General features: G+C 37.6%; 1 protein-coding gene across 1 annotated transcript; it reads left to right on the top strand.

Moving 5' to 3' along the window:
* Positions 1–461: 461 nt before the first annotated feature.
* ttf2 (transcription termination factor, RNA polymerase II) lies at positions 462–15545 on the top strand. The gene is made up of 23 exons (XM_049485045.1): positions 462–590; positions 814–925; positions 2536–2622; positions 2709–2778; positions 3089–4057; positions 5944–6064; positions 6205–6387; positions 6527–6684; positions 6917–6998; positions 7742–7852; positions 7953–8103; positions 8803–8908; positions 8984–9168; positions 9334–9487; positions 10553–10644; positions 10737–10816; positions 12103–12242; positions 12330–12500; positions 13211–13263; positions 13375–13528; positions 13760–13842; positions 13987–14061; positions 14834–15545. The coding sequence occupies exons 1-23, from the start codon at positions 563–565 to the stop codon at positions 14976–14978; spliced, it is 3510 nt and encodes a 1169-aa protein (XP_049341002.1). The 5' UTR covers positions 462–562; the 3' UTR covers positions 14979–15545.
* Positions 15546–16325: the final 780 nt, after the last annotated feature.

Raw genomic sequence — 16325 nt, 5'->3', positions numbered from 1 at the left:
AACTAAGTATATTAAAATAGAGACATAGTATCTCATAATATGACTTAATATCCCAAATTAATGATTGGTATTTCATAAAAATGACTTGGACTTAGTATATCAAAATCATGACTTAGTATTTAAAAATAATGACTGAGTATCTCAAAATAATGACTTGGTATCTCAAAATAATGACTTAGTATATAAAAATAAAAATGTAGCATTTAAAAATAATTATTTAATATCTCAAAACAGTGATTTTGTATATAAAATAATGACTTGGTATTTCATAATAATGACTTTATGGAGGACCCAGCAGTGAAGCAGGTAGAAGTGTGTTTATAGTGTATGATGAATTTACTCGGTCAGATGGTGTGTGATGGTTTCCAGTGTCTCCAGTATGAGGTAAGAGTGTCACCTGGTGGTGAGGAGAGGAAGCGCAGCTCTGGTGTCTCCTGACCCGGTTGGCTGAGCGGGGAGGTGACGCCATCAGGACGTTACGGGGAGGCAGTACACACTAACCGGCGAGCGGGCTCCTTACATTAGCTCCGTCACAGAGCTACAGTTTACACCACTTTACACCATGCAGAGGGTTCTCTGTGATAAACACGGTAAGCGGCACGTGACTAGGGTTAGTTCACTTTATGAATAAACTGGTAAGTAGTTAGTTAGTTAGTTAGCCGGTAGCCGCACTCCAGTGCTTTGCTGTATAGTTTAGCGTTAGCTCTGAAAGTGCTAACATTAACTAGCCAACAAACCGAAACATCTGCAGGCCTGAACTGTGCAGGCCTGGTTTAACCGCTGAGCCTATTTAACCCTGTGTTTTTAATTCAGGCGGGTTCTGCTTGTTGAAGACCGGGGTGAAGGAAGGGCCGAATAAAGGGAAGAGTTTCTACGTTTGTACAGCCCGCGACGAAACACCCTGCACTTTCGCTCAGCCTGCCGAGTGAGTACTGACTTATCTGAAAGCTCTGCATCTATTTTCTTATTTCAGCCATTTCTCATTTTCTGCAAATATATGTTCTAAATGACCATATTTTTATATGGAATTTGTGAGAAATTGCTATCTGTAGTTTATAAAATGAAACAACAATGTTCATTTTACTCAAACATAAACCTGTAAATAGCAAAATCAGAGAAACTGATTCAGAAACTGAAGTAGTCTCTTAAATTTTCCAGAGCTGTTTATATGGTAATTTACATTATTCTAAAGTAAATACACTGTAAATATTTTAAAATGCTTTATATAAGTTGTCTTGCTATGTACACTTTTGTATTACTGTTGAAGAGTAACTGTTTATTTTACCTTGAGTGTATTGACAAATATCTTTCAATTATGATTACTTATCTTAGTATCTATAATTACATAATCATTGTGTGGAACCTTGTATTCTATATGCATAGCCAATACTCACATTGTATTTGATCATTTTTATTACTCACAGTGTATTTTACACGCATTTATATAGAAGATTAACCAATAATCACAATATATTCTTTACATATATAGTAAAACATTGTTTGATCAGGCATGTGTCTAACACAGACTTTATTATGACAAATTAACCCACACGATACATAACACGTTTACTAACACATAGGACCTATTATATGGCGGACTAACCACGCGCTACTAACACATTAACATATAATATATGGAATCCATTGTGTGACGTGTGTAGCTTATGCTTGAAGCATTTCATTCACTGCATGTTTCTGACTAACGGCCATCAATCATCAGCTAGTGCACTCTGTACGAACTGAATTGATACAAAGGAGACTTCGGGACGAACAGTGCGGCCTTTCTCTCTGTGCGTGCAAAGTTCTTCACCTACCAAAGCGGGAGGAGGACACGCGCACATAGGGAGGGCGGCACTGTCTGATTACTGAAACAATATCACACTGTCTGACTGGACCCAGTCAATTCTTGAAACAATACTACACTGTCCGGCTGGATACAGTCAAGGCCAAACACTAGTGGTCCGGTCAGACCTGTGAAACTACGCATGCTAACATGAGATGATTTTAGCAACGCCTCATCAGCAGGTTTCACGTCATTTGGGGTATAAACATGGAGTCAGATTAGAGGGGGGTCAGAACTTATACTGAGACAGCTAATAATTGGTTTTGTATGTTCTCCTGGATCCAGTACTTTGTAATAAATACTTGGTTTGCTTTCAACTTCACTCCACCTGTCTGACTCTCTCTATCAAACGAACACGCAGGGGAGTTGTACCCCGGACGAGAGGTGGGTATTGACCCACCTTTCATTTTCATTTCTACAACACTGTGTATTTGTATCATTTTGTATATCTCAAGCAAATAATAACAGTAAGATCAAATTGTTTGGTGCATCAGAGGAACACTATTATCATGAAAAACACATAATTTTTTTGTGTGTGCAGCACAGACAAAAAGCACAACTTGACAGAATGTTTTTAAGAACATGTTTAATGCCATAAGTCATTGGTTTGTATCCTTGGCTTTGTATTATAGACTGGGTGTTTATTTGAAGATACTGTACTTTGCTAATATGAGTTTATTCCTAATGTCAAGAGTTCCACCTTCTCACTGCCTTCTCCATGAAGATGCATTGGTCGAACTTCAGGCTGTAATTCACAATGAAAAACAGAACAATTACAAGTAAGTTGTGTTTTTAATTGTGTGTTTTTATATTGTGATGGAAGGTTTGCAACGAATATTTTGATAAATCATTTTTTAACCATCAGGTTATTGTATCGCTGCGTGACAGGAAAGAAAGAGGGACAGAAGTGGTGTGGGAGTATTCCATGGTTAGAGGTAACTATTGCTTATTAAGTTGTGCTTAAGCTTAATTAAGTTAGTATAACTGTAATGGATGCAGTTAACTACAGAGAGGTTATTGGTTATGGAAAAAGAAGCATCAGTAAGCCAAGCAACTTACCTACTGATGTTAGTTTCTTTTTAAAATAACCAATGTCCTCCATGTAGTTCAATCCATCCATTATTACAGCTGGTTGTTGTAGAGTGTTTATTCTTGACTGTCCAATACAACAAGAGAATCACAAACAAAGAAATGTAAAAAAAAAAAAAAAAAAACTTTGGTATATTTTTTCTGCTTCTTTTAAAGAAAGATACAGAAAGGAGTCCCTTGTCAGACAAAAAGAATCACCATTCAAGTCTACCTCCTGTTAGAAACCCCTTCAAAGCCCCTAGCAAAGTAGACCAAACTTCAGAGTGGAGAAAACTTCAAGAAGGAAAAGCAGTGAAAGGAGAAGTGCCACAAGAAAACATGAGAGGTTCTAAAAGTACAGCTGTCTCAAATAGAGAAGTCACCAGTTGTGCAGAGCAAGAGCCTGAAGAGTCTTGGAGAAATAAGCAACTTCCTGCAGGAATGAAAATAAAAAAGCGAACATCTGATGAGGAGAGGAAGAACAGTGGCAGTGGTGAAGTGGCTGCTACTGGAGCAAAGGACACTGAGGCTTCAAACGCTAACCAAAAGTTTGAAAGTATAAAGCAGCAACAAATGGAGAAAAACTTGAAATCATATGCCCAAGGGGTCCACAATAAAGAGGAAAGGGTCGAAGCAGCCCCAGACACTGTTCAAACAGTTCAGTCAGAAGTCTCCCAACAAACCCCTCCTCAAAAAGCTGAGGGTATTCGTCATAAAACATCTGCCGTACACTGTGTAAAGCAAAACATCACCTCTAAGGAAACTGTTACATCAGCTGTAGACTCGCAGCTACTAACTTCCACTAAAAAGACGCCTAGTCCACAACCTGCCAAAGCAGACAACCCAAACTCTACATTAGAAGTTCCAAATGGTACCCAAGCTACAGAATCTAACCCGAGTCAGGAGAAAACTCAGAAGAGCAAGAGCTCTATTAACTCTCCTTTTGGAGAGTTTAGTGATGAGGATAATGATGTTCAGCTGGTGTCTGTGCAGCCAGGTCCTGTACAGGCCTCCCTAACCCCAACTAGACAGGTTCAGAAAACCCTCACATCCTACGCTGGCTTCCAGCCTGCCTCAAAAGTCAAGAGTAAAGAAGACCCCAGAGCTCTCCACAGCCAACTAACATCCCAGCTTAAACAGAAGAAGGTACTGTTGCATTTTTCAGTTTACATAACTTTTGTTTTAATGAATGCATCTTTTTTCATTATTTGTCTGCTGTTGTTTTCCTTTTCAGACAAAATGAATTATGCTTAGCAAATCCATGCATCTTGGGCTGATTGAGTAGCTATAAAAAAAAGGCTATATGTAAATGCAATCAAGATGCACTGCTGACAGTTTGCTATTTCACCACTGTTTCAAGAGTGTTTCAGGATGCAGTTTAAATATATAATCTTTTCAAGACATATGTACTACAAAAAAATTCAGCTGGTTTCTTTTCATTCTTTTTACATTAGTGCTGGACAGTGTGGCCAAAATTTAGATCACAATATAGTTCTAACTCCTGTTGACACACTTTAGTTCTGATATTGATGTAAATAATTTAAAAACCAAAGGAAAAACTGCCTAGAATGGCCACAACAAATACCTCTACCTACAAACCCAATGATTTAGCCAGTTCATGTAGTGCTTCCTGTAACGAATGTCAGTCCGTGACAGATGCTGCAAATAATGTAAACTTAAAATATTGGAAATGTATTGTTGTATATTGGGTATATTGGGTCATCATGCACATTCATGATAGTCACGTCACAGGCCGTGCAGTGTTGAAATTTCCCACACTTCCCATTTCCCATAGGCATTCCCAATTACCAGAGGCAGATTATATATGTGCAGCATAATTAATTTTACTCTATTTAAGGAAAACTCTGGTGTGTAATGGACTTGAGGTGCAGTGAAATATATAATATATATAATGATAATGACTACAAACTTTTGACGAATAGCCCACTTTTGTTCCCTGCCAGCATTCCAAAAATAGAGCGCTTCTAGCCGATGCTCCCAACAGGCTTACAATGTTAGCAATAGGGGCAAAGCATTGCCCATGCAAAGAAATGGCTATTTTTACATCATTAACCAGCTCAAGGTAGCTTCACACTTCATTGACAGAATTCTAAGGGCCCTGACAAAAAAAAGAGGTTTGAAAGCGCAAAGGTAGTTAATTGAAACATTTCATTGAGTCATCATATGTCGACTGACGAAGGCGACAGTTTTCAGAAGTAACTCTGTGGAATTGCATGAATAATCTAAAGATATTTTTAGCAACAGTTAGACTTCATGCATTTCCTCAGAATTAATTTAGCAATCTGTTCCCCTATCTTACCTATTTGTTTGTGCTTAGAAGTCGACTCAGGGCTCTTGGATTTCTGCCAATAATGTTTGAAGTAACTTTAAGCTTGTTAATGGTGTGAAAATATATATTTTTTCATGGGTAACGCTATTCCCTTATCCCTAGTATTGGATAGTCTGTTGGGAACATCAGTTCAAAGCACTGTATGTCTGAATGCTGTACAAAGTAAAGTTTGTACTTGTTATCCTGTTTCACTACAACCCAAGTCCGTTTCACACCGGACTTCTCCTTTAATATGCATTATTAATGTTAAGCAATGTTTCCAGTAGTGTGCAGCCTTTTGGAAATGTTTAAAAATATATATAAACATAAGCTGTTGCTATTAAATTATTCATTATTAAGTCTAACATATAGCAAAATATTTGTGGTTTCTGGCACCATCTCAGCTAAACATGAGAAGCCGTGTCTGAATGAGAGCTTGTTTGTAACAAGGGAAAACCAAAGCTGATGCATATCAAAACATTGTCATTCATGTCAAATTGAGTGTAGATAGCATACATTTTATACTCAAATTGTCTGGATATGAAATCACGTGACATGTAAATAGACTAACATTAACTTCTGATCTTCTGAATATGCAGGTGTGATCTTAATGTAAAATGTTTGAAATCAAAGCAACCAATTTCCAAAGCCTTTGTAGTATTAATCAGCTTATCCTTTCCCTGTATATTTGCCCATTGTTTAGGCCACCCTCTCAGCGGTGAACGTTTCTGCACTTCCCGATAAAGGAGAGCGACTGAAGAGTCAAGTAAAGCAGCTGGAAGAGGCACTGGACGCTTTGAGTCTGACCAGTTCTGCTCTAACTGGTAATATTCTAAACTAAACACTAGAATAGGCTTCAGATTAAGCTTGGAATGCTGTAACATTTGAAAACTAAAAGAAAAAGGATGTAATACTTTACTGGATTGTGTATTCATAAATTTAATGTTTTTGTATCTGTTTATAGAGTCTCAGGATGCAGACCGTGAGCAACAGCAGAAACCTGTACCTATTTCAAATCAGTCCAACCCTTTCAGCCGACCAGGAGGCACAAGGCTTTTGGCAGAGGCACCAGTACTTTTCCAGCAGAAAGCTTCTGTCAGCTCCTTAGAACTACATCTCAGTCAGGGTTACACACAGATGTATGGAGGTAATCCCCTTCTTTTTTTTTACCCTCTCCTTGGCATGAACATCTCATCTCTCACAGCATGAATAGACTGTCTGTTATCATTGTTCCTGATCTAATTTGTTAATCCATTGTAATGAGTCTTCTGCCACATCCTCCCCAGTGAATCCTGAGAACCAGGCTTTCTATGGAGGGAGAATGACTGAGAACAGACTGCTTGCTGTCCGCAACGCCACCACTGAGGCAATTGACCACCTCCACAACTCACTGGAGTCCTGCCCTTCACCAGATGCAGAGGCAGAGGACCCCAAAGGAATCAAGGTAAGAGACTCGCATTAGTTTTAAAGGCCTTTCAATACCAGGTAGACCAAAGTCGGAAGCAAGGTTCATGTTTTTGTGGCCTTGTTGGGTTTAGGTTTGGTTTTGTACTGCAGGTAAGAGAGCACATTAAAGTCATCAGTCACTGAGGATGGACTGAGGGTTAAAAAATAAATGAAATTAATCAAATAAATTAAATTAATATGATAAGCTTAATTCCTGCTTAATGTTTCAGGTCCAGTTATTACCTCACCAGAGAAGAGCCCTGGCATGGCTGCTGTGGAGGGAGACTCAAAATCCCTGTGGTGGTATTCTTGGTAATGCTTGATTGTTTTTCAAAACTGGTAAAAGGAAAAGTAATGCAGTACAGTTGGCTTTTGGTTGACAATGTATCTGGGTGGGCATTAAGAACCTTTTACTTAATTGTAAAAAAAATTCTCACACACTATATATTTAAAAAAAAGAGTATGAGCAGAAAAGGCTTTCCTGACCGATAGCATCACATGCTACAGAAAAGAATCTGCACCATAATTAATGAGAACAAATCACACTACCCAAAGAAAATTAATTCACAGTGATTTTGATGATAATAATTATAAACAATATTTTGCATTATTTAAGAATGTGTTTGAAAGAGTCTTCTATTGTACTAGTTCTTAAAGGTTAATAGTTGTTTGCTTATATTAATAATGGAAACTATGTTTAAGTAGTTTTTTTATTCACTTATATGCAAATATCAAATAGTTTACATATTTCTTATCCGTTTAGTAATGTAAATAAAATAATCAGCATTAGATTGGCAAAATTAATTTAGATTTATATTAGTGGTGTCAATCACTTAAAATTTAATTCAAATTGTGGTTCTTTTTATTTTTTATTTATTTATATAAATATAGTATATAGTATATATATATATATATATATTTTTTTTTTTTGCCTGGCAGAATAGAACCTATTTTTGTATTATAATATTTTAGGTATGGTGCTCATATTGACAGATAAATTAATTGGAGCGTTTCTCTATTTTTTGACTTCAGTTTGTTTATTTCTATTGTTTCAGCGGATGACATGGGTTTGGGCAAGACCCTCACAATGATTGCTCTCATTCTGGCACAGAGGAAAAAGAAGGAGGAAAAGGACACAAAACTAGAAGGATGGATCTCCAAAAATGGTAAAGACTCCTCTAGAGTGTCTGTCTGTGTTAATGGACATTTCTGTAAATTTAAATGCTATGATCCTGATTGAACTGATGCAAAACAAATTTTTATTAGACTCCTCTTTGGTGGCGTCTCAGGGAACTCTGATCATCTGTCCTGCCTCTCTGCTGCATCACTGGAAGAAGGAGATTGAGAAACACGTAAAGAACAGTCGGCTGAGTGTGTGTCTCTACCATGGGCCAAACCGACAGAAAAGTGCAAGCGTGTAAGACACACAATGACACAAGCACGCACTCACTCTGAATCTTTACAGGAAACTGCACTGTAAGCACTAAAAAAGGCACTAAAATGCCTTTTCAGAACCCTGTTCAGGTTTATGAATATAGACCAGTCTCACTACTACCCTTTCTTTCTAAAAACTAAAGAAATAGCTGATATCATTCAGAGATCTTGTTTCCTCTTCCAGAATGACCTCCTGGTCATTCAAATAAATGACATAATTTGTAAGTCTCTTTGGATAAGATCATCTGCTAAATGCAGTTGTAGGGGTGTAAACATATAGTTACACTTGAGTACCTACATTTTACAGTATCCTTTTCTCAAATCTTATGTGTTCTTTCGGCTTTGACCACTAGGTAGCAGTGTTGTACTAGGTCCAACTGTCATGACTTTTTATACTATGGCTGTTTTTCCAAAAAAAAAAAAAAAAACTTTTTTTAATAGTAGTTTATTGTCTTGCTGCAGTATTATAATTTATTGTATTCTTTTATGTTATATATAAACCCTGTATTGTGAAACCTATTTTATTGCCAGGTTCTTACCACTGTACATCCCTATAGAGTTGTGTTAGTTGTCGTGTTAGTGGAAAGAACTTTGACATGCAGTTTGACATGCCTGCTGTAGGCCAGTCTGCTAATTCTGTGCATCTCAATTCTGTCATTTTCTCCTGTGCTCTTTCCACTAGACTGGCAGAGCATGATGTGGTGGTCACCACATACAGTCTGGTCTCTAAAGAGATCCCTGTTCAGAAAGAAGACGCAGAACGTCCAAGTCAGGACACAGAGCTTACGGTAAGGAATCCTGACTTCATGCTTCTGGCGCTTCTTCCAGTAGTTCATTAGGTGACCCCTAATCTTTCTGTCCAGGCATCAGAAATGGCCCCTCTCCTGCGTGTTGCTTGGGCTCGTGTGGTTCTGGATGAAGCTCACAACATCAAAAACCCTAAAGTTCAGACCTCCATGGCTGTGTGCAAGCTCCGGGCCCGAGCACGTTGGGCTGTCACTGGAACCCCAATTCAGAACAACCTGCTGGACATGTACTCACTGCTAAAGTATGACACCACTCTTCCACAAATGTTACAGCCTTAGTACTTTTAAACAACTTTCATTTTTTTTAAGATATGCTTGCTTTATTAGCTCTTTATGTTATGACTGATGCAGCTTTAAATGCATACTGATCTGATTAAGACCTTTTTAAGATCTTTCTGTGTGTGTAGGTTTTTGAGGTGCTCTCCCTTTGATGAATATAAGCTGTGGAAGGCTCAGGTAGACAATGGTTCAAAGAGAGGAGGAGAGAGACTCAACATCCTCACCAGGTCTCTGCTTCTCCGCCGAACCAAGGATCAGAAAGACTCCACAGGCGCGCCTCTGGTATGTACAAGAAGGCCATAAATACAGATTTTTTTTTTTTAATTGGGCATCCCTGGCCAAATAACATGTATTTTTGGTTTTCTAATTGAAAAACAATTTAGATTCTGTATAGAGAAAGCAGTTTAATATTTTGCAAAAAAAAATATGGCATTAGCAGAATAAATGAGTCAACTCAATGCATTTATTATTAAAATAGTTGCCCCCAGAACGAATAAACCAACAGAAATGAAACATTGTGGGTAGCTTCACACCGTGAGACATGTCAGCTAGGATGGGTCATATCACTGTACCTGACTGACCTTTTGAGGATGTCCAGTTGTGGGGCTCCAAGTGGTCCAGCAGGCTAAGCGCTGCCACTATGATCAGGAGATTGCCAGTTCGAGTCCTGTTTATGTAGCTTGCCATTGGCTACAAGAGCCCTGAGAGAGCACAATTGGCCTTGCTCTCTGTGGGTGGGTAGATGGCGCTCTATCTCCACATCACTCCAAAGGGTGATGTCGATCAGAACTGAGTTGCTGCGCTTTCCTCCGAGCACACTGGCTACTCAGCTACTCACCAGTTCGAAAAGAGGCGGTGGCTGACTTCATATGTGTCCGAGGAAGCATGTGCTAGTCTTCGCCCTTCTAATGTTGGGGCATCTCAAGGAATGGGGGAGTCCTAATGAGTGGGTTGCGAAATTGGCCTTGTAAATTGGGAAGAAAATGGGAAAAAATATAAGAACTTGACTTTGACTTTGAGGGGTCATCATAGGGTTAGGGTGACATGCACAAATTGACCCAATAGCAGACATTCAGTGAGCAGTAATACCTTCCATGAGTCATTCTATGAGGGCCAGCACCATTGGCAGACGGCTGCATTATCCAAGACTACAAGGACGCAGAGAATTACAATTGCACCACATCATTGTTGTACCCATTTTTTTTCTTCTTTCTGAATAGCAGTGATAAGCGTATTTATTAAGTTTGTTTGTTCAGGTGTGGCCCAACCTTTGCATAAGAATCTGCTCTAATACTGTTTACCAAAACTGAATATAATACAGACATATCTTATGTTTTCTTATGCTAGGTATCTCTGCCGGACCGAACCTGTGAAGTCCACAGAGTAAAACTGTCTGAAGATGAGCAGTCTGTTTATGATGTAGTATTTGCACAGTCCAGGTAGAGTATTGATGTGTTAGAGCTGTATTGGGTCTGTCATAAGACACAAATACAATGTAATGAGTAAATCATTGAGCTGTGCTCTTCAACAGATCCACCCTTCAGTCCTATCTGAACAGGCATGAGGGAGGAGACGCTAAACAAGGGCACAGTGGCAACCCATTTGAGAAAGGTATCAAAATTCTATTAATATTAATCTGTATGTTATAACATCAGTAATGCTTTATATTGTCTAAAGCTAGTGTGTGATTTAATAAAGATGAAAAGGACATTTATAATACCATGAATTTAAAGGCATATTATATTTCGAAATAATACATCTTATTTAAGATAGAAACTATTAATGTTTGAAATCCATTTGTTCAAGGAAACCTGAAACCATGTATTGAATTAATTCTGTAACACAATTAGGAAATGTCCACCTTTATGCTTGGCTAAAACACTATATTTCACCAAAGGTGTGAAAAGTATTCACATTTATTACTCAGGTAGAAGTCTATATACTAGGGTTTAAAATAGAGCTGGGCAATTATGTCCTAAAAATAATCTTCTAATTTTTTTCCCTCCAAAAATTAGTTTTTTGATTATAATAGATTTTTTCACTATCCATTCTCCATTTTAATATCATATTAAAACTGTACTTCGAATTAATCGTGTAAATCGCCAAGCACTAGTTTTAAAATACTTCTGTGGAAGTTGAATGATTAACTCAAGCTTTTTATTACATGTAAGTGTAATATATCAAAACTCCTTAAATTGGAAAAGTAAAAATAGTGTGCCCATTGCATTTTGGTACAATGCCAATATATTGCGGCAGTATGACGTGACGTGTACAGGTGTGATGGATCACATATAAACCAATAAAATGGGAGTAATGGGGCAATTTTTTTTAAATGTAAGGAGTAGAAAGAACAGATAATTGTTTTTAAATGTAAGAAGCAGAAGTAAAATATAATAAAAAAAAATTCTAGTATATCAAGTATAGGTAACCAATGTTTCTGCTTAAGTAAGGTACTGAAGTATTTGTACTTAGTTACTCGACACCTCTCTCTTTTACCATTAAAGAACCTGAGTCATTTCAGTTTAGTCTATCAGTCAATTTTAGTGGCTACACTGATGCTTTAATTTGTTTAGATTTTAAATGGTTGATAAAATGTTCATGTAGGCCAAGGACCATTTTTTGGGGGTTAAGTCAGTGGCAAGTTGCATATGCAAATGGAGTATGGAACCTGTAGGAGTCAAACCATAGAAAGAACTGGCAACAGGCAAACCCGTCATACATCACCCAGAAGAATATTAAAATTCTCCACAAGTAACAATATCATAATCATGGCTAACAAAAGCATTCATAATCCTAATAAGAGAGCATCGAAGTTGTCACAGAGAAGTTTTAAGGCTTATAACAGAAACTAGGCTTCTGTGTCTCTCTTTTTTCATGTATCAATGTGTGTGTTTTAGTTGCACGCGAGTTTGGGATGTCCCAGCAGGAGTCTGTGTCCTCCTCTCAGAACTCTCAGAAGGGTTCTAGCACCATCCACATCCTGTCTCTGCTGCTGCGTCTCAGGCAGTGCTGCTGCCACCTGTCTCTGCTTAAGAAGGTGACTTTTTAACACCCAGACGCATCCTGTGTTCGTATGATCAGTGTGATCAGTTTCAGCATGTGCAGTTTGGTCTGTGTTTTGCAGACACTGGATCAGTCAGAGCTGCAGGGTGATGGAATAGCTCTGTCTTTAGAGGAGCAGTTGTGTGCCCTGTCTCTGTCTGAGCCCTCTCAGTCCGACCCAAAAGCCACGGTCTCCCTTAATGGCAGTCGCTTCCGTTCTGAGCTTTTTGAGGAAAGTCGTGAGAGCACCAAGGTGAGTAAAGCCTTTCACGTTGTTTATCACAAACTTTGGAAAACTCATTAAAACAATTAAATGAACAATTTTTTTTTCCCATTTAATCCAGTGTGCCTTATGTATGAACTCTACCGGTCAGTTTCTAAGAAGCATTAAAGCTAGTCCTATAAATTACAGAGTATAAGATAGTTAGCGCTGCTAACCGCGACAGACTGCCACTGCTAACTGGAGCTGGCTAGCACTGTTAACCACAGTTAGTGCTTACCCTTGGACAAAATACTGGAATTATTCAGTTTTATTTATTTAGGTGCTTCCCCCAGTTTTCCATTCAGAAGGAAAACATAGCGAGGACCCCTGCTCATTTCGATGTAGGCATCCTTATTAGTGTTGCTAAAGATCATAATTTAAGTGAAGGTGATGCAGTCTCATTTCAAGAAGAAATTCTGAGGACAACCACTAACTAATCTGCTGTGATTTCAGAAAGTATTAAAACCCTTTATGCACATTTGTATATTTGACTCTATAGAATGAATACGATTTTTTCCACTAATTTACAATCAAGTCAAAAATAATTACTATGCAAAAGAGATTTAAAAATTTTATTAGCAAATATTTTAGAAAAATATTATGCAGAGGCTTTGTTTTAATATGTAGAAGACTTTTACACATAGACCTGACTTTCCCATCTGACATGTACTGTTGTTTCTGACTTGTTTCTTTTTGTTCAGATTTCAGCTATTCTTTCAGAGTTGAAAGAGATCCGTAAGAAAAATCAGAAAAGGTACACATTTTTCTGTACATCATTCTGTACATTTTTCTGTTCTTGTAATCAGGTATTTACTGCATGTTTGAACTACTTTTGTAAAATTTTGATTGTCTGGTGTCTTGGCAGTGTGGTTGTTTCCCAGTGGACAAGTATGCTACAAATTGTAGCAGTTCATTTGAAGAAGATGGGTCTGCACTTTGAAGTTATAGACGGCAAAGTCAATCCAAAGCGGCGCATGGACCTGGTGGAGGAATTTAACACTAACCCTAAAGGACCACAGGTTTGTTTCCTTACACTATTAAGAAATTACATGACTCAAATATATGCAGACAACTCCTCATAAGTAGAGCATTCAGCTGTTTAATTACCACCTCAACTGCTTCTGAAAACAAAAGATAAACAATGCCATAAACAATGAACACCATTTAACCTAATGATAGGTTAACTAAAGTTATCTAAAATGTGTATGTGATATTAAACATGGCACCCTGTCTGAATGTTTGTGTTATAGGTAATGTTGGTGTCCTTATGTGCTGGTGGAGTGGGCATTAATCTGACTGGTGGTAACCATCTGTTCCTCATAGACATGCACTGGTAAGCCCGTACACGGTTTTTTAAATAAAGGGAAAATTTCAAGTGAAATGTGCATCCATGACCCCATGCAACAGATTTCCTAACTACATCATACATGCTTGGTCTATTTGAGCTATTGGTCTAATATGATGTGTATTTTTATAGGAATCCAGCACTGGAGGACCAGGCCTGTGATAGAATTTATAGAGTGGGTCAGCGTCTGGACGTTACTATTCACAGGTGAGGTTTGGATTCGTAGGCTTGTGATGCTGATGATTAGTGAATACATAGTGATGTTTGATAGACGTTAACGGACATGTTTGTCCTGTACTCTTAGGAAGTACGAAAGCTACTTAAAATACATAGGCCTATGTATATTGGGGTTACTATTTAATATATGAAGAATGGGAAAGTATTCCACCTACAAAGCTTCAACAGTTAGTGTCCTCAGTTCCCAAATGCTCATAAACTGTTGGATAAAAATTCAAGAACAGTTTTTTTTTTTTTTATCCAACCGGATCAGAGCCATCTAAAGACCGCTGTCTAGTGGTCAAGTGGTTCTTATAACCCAAGTAACCACTGTTTCAGAACCATTGATCTAGAGCACCAGAGATGCTCACGGCAACAATATTATTTGTCATTTCCAAAGTATTTGTGGCCTGATACCCAAACGTTTACAATATTAGCTTTAAAAACACAATGATTTCCACCTTTTTTTAATAAATTAATATTTTCTATATTATTCCAGAAATGATTGCAATGAATTTTCATCTTGTCATTTAATGATCAGCATAATACTGCAGATTACACCCTTTTAAAGAGCTATGAATTTTTAATTATTAGGAATATTTTGACATTTTAACTTTTTAAAGGGTAATAAAGAGTTTGTCCTGGATTTTGACGATTTGATATAATAATTGCAAGCAAGGAATACAAAACCAAATATTAGACATGCTGTTCCAATATTTTGAAGGACACATTATTAATCATTCTTTGGCTCTTTCCTCTGTAGGTTTGTTTGCGAGGGCACGGTGGAGGATAAGATCTCCTCACTGCAGGAGAAGAAAAAGGAGCTGGCCCAGAAAGTCCTGTCCGGAACTGGCTCCTCCTTCACCAAACTCTCCCTCGCAGATCTCAGGGTCATCTTCGGTGTGTAATGGAGATATTTGTGGCAGTAGCTATAATGAATTATATCATCAGAATGCAATACTAAATCAGCTCCATACTGAAGAACCAAATGGAACTCATTTCATGAGAAATGCCAGATGAAGAAATGTCTTATTTCAAACTGCTGTGGAATGTAATTGTGTTAACTTGTCCATGGTTGGCATTCTATTGGTACTCTGTTTGATCATTACTATATCTTAACCAGAAGGAGTTCAAAGTTTCTGCTTGTTTACACTATATTTTACTCATGTTGCCTATAAAACTGTATAAAACTAAAACATTCAATGCATTAATAATACATTGGATGTATAGGTTGGAACACAGCTTTTGGCAAATACCCTACAGCAACATACTGCTGTTTAAGTAATAAACATACTGCTTTTAGTAAGAGCAACTACTCTTCCGACTGAAACTTTGACAGATGTTGAGACCTGCGCTAATTAATCTCTAATTATGATTGTTTTTATTTGTTTATCTGATATGTGTTGTTTGTTTATTTGTAAGGCACTTCAAGCTTGATTTTATAAATAAAACAAATGAAATACTTGAACATGTAAGATACGAGGCTTGGAATTTTTATTTGCATTTTCTAATAAGAACAGTGGACACACAACACTGAAATTGTGACTTTACTTTCGTAATATCAAAACTTAAATCTCGTAATGCAGTTCCATACATCATACATCTTTTTTTTCTCCGAAAATTATGAGTTTATTCTCAAAATCAACTTGGCACTAAAACGCTGTCATAGTAGTAGTGTTCATTACTGGATCTTTTATAACATATTGTATAGCTTAGGTTATACCACAGTTAGATCCAACCATGCAAGGCTGATGGGCGTTTTATGAGTGACATTATCAGACATTATCTCTTCATGTATTACTCCGCCGCATACAGGTAACCTAGCAACGATGCAGCGCTTACAAATCAAATGCGGTGTCATTATACACCACTGGGAGGCTCTACATCTCATAGGCACAGTGCAGAAACGCCATGTCTCCAATAGGCGGAGCAGGCAAACAAATAAGCCCAGCGATTTGAAAATACTCATTATTACACACAGCCACCAATGTCAGGTTGAGAGTTGTTATTACTAAAATAAAAGCTTGAGTATATATTTTCAAGTTAATATGGGGTATTTTAAGCTGAATGTAAGGTGGCCAAAAATAGGGGACCCTTGTAATTCCAACAAGCACTGGACTTTAATCTACACAAATTTCTCTTCTGGAAACCGTTTAGTTGGGTGTTTATTTTCAGTAAGTTTTTCCACAAAGTAAGATTTCCACAATTTTGACCAAAATGGCTAATAATAGAGGCCACCACATTAACCTAGCAAC

The sequence above is a fragment of the Astyanax mexicanus genome, chromosome 11, assembly GCF_023375975.1.
Source record: "Astyanax mexicanus isolate ESR-SI-001 chromosome 11, AstMex3_surface, whole genome shotgun sequence".
Classification (NCBI taxonomy): domain Eukaryota; kingdom Metazoa; phylum Chordata; class Actinopteri; order Characiformes; family Acestrorhamphidae; genus Astyanax; species Astyanax mexicanus.
The sequence above is the reverse complement of the archived record's forward strand: the minus strand, read 5'-3'. Positions and strand labels throughout refer to the sequence as shown.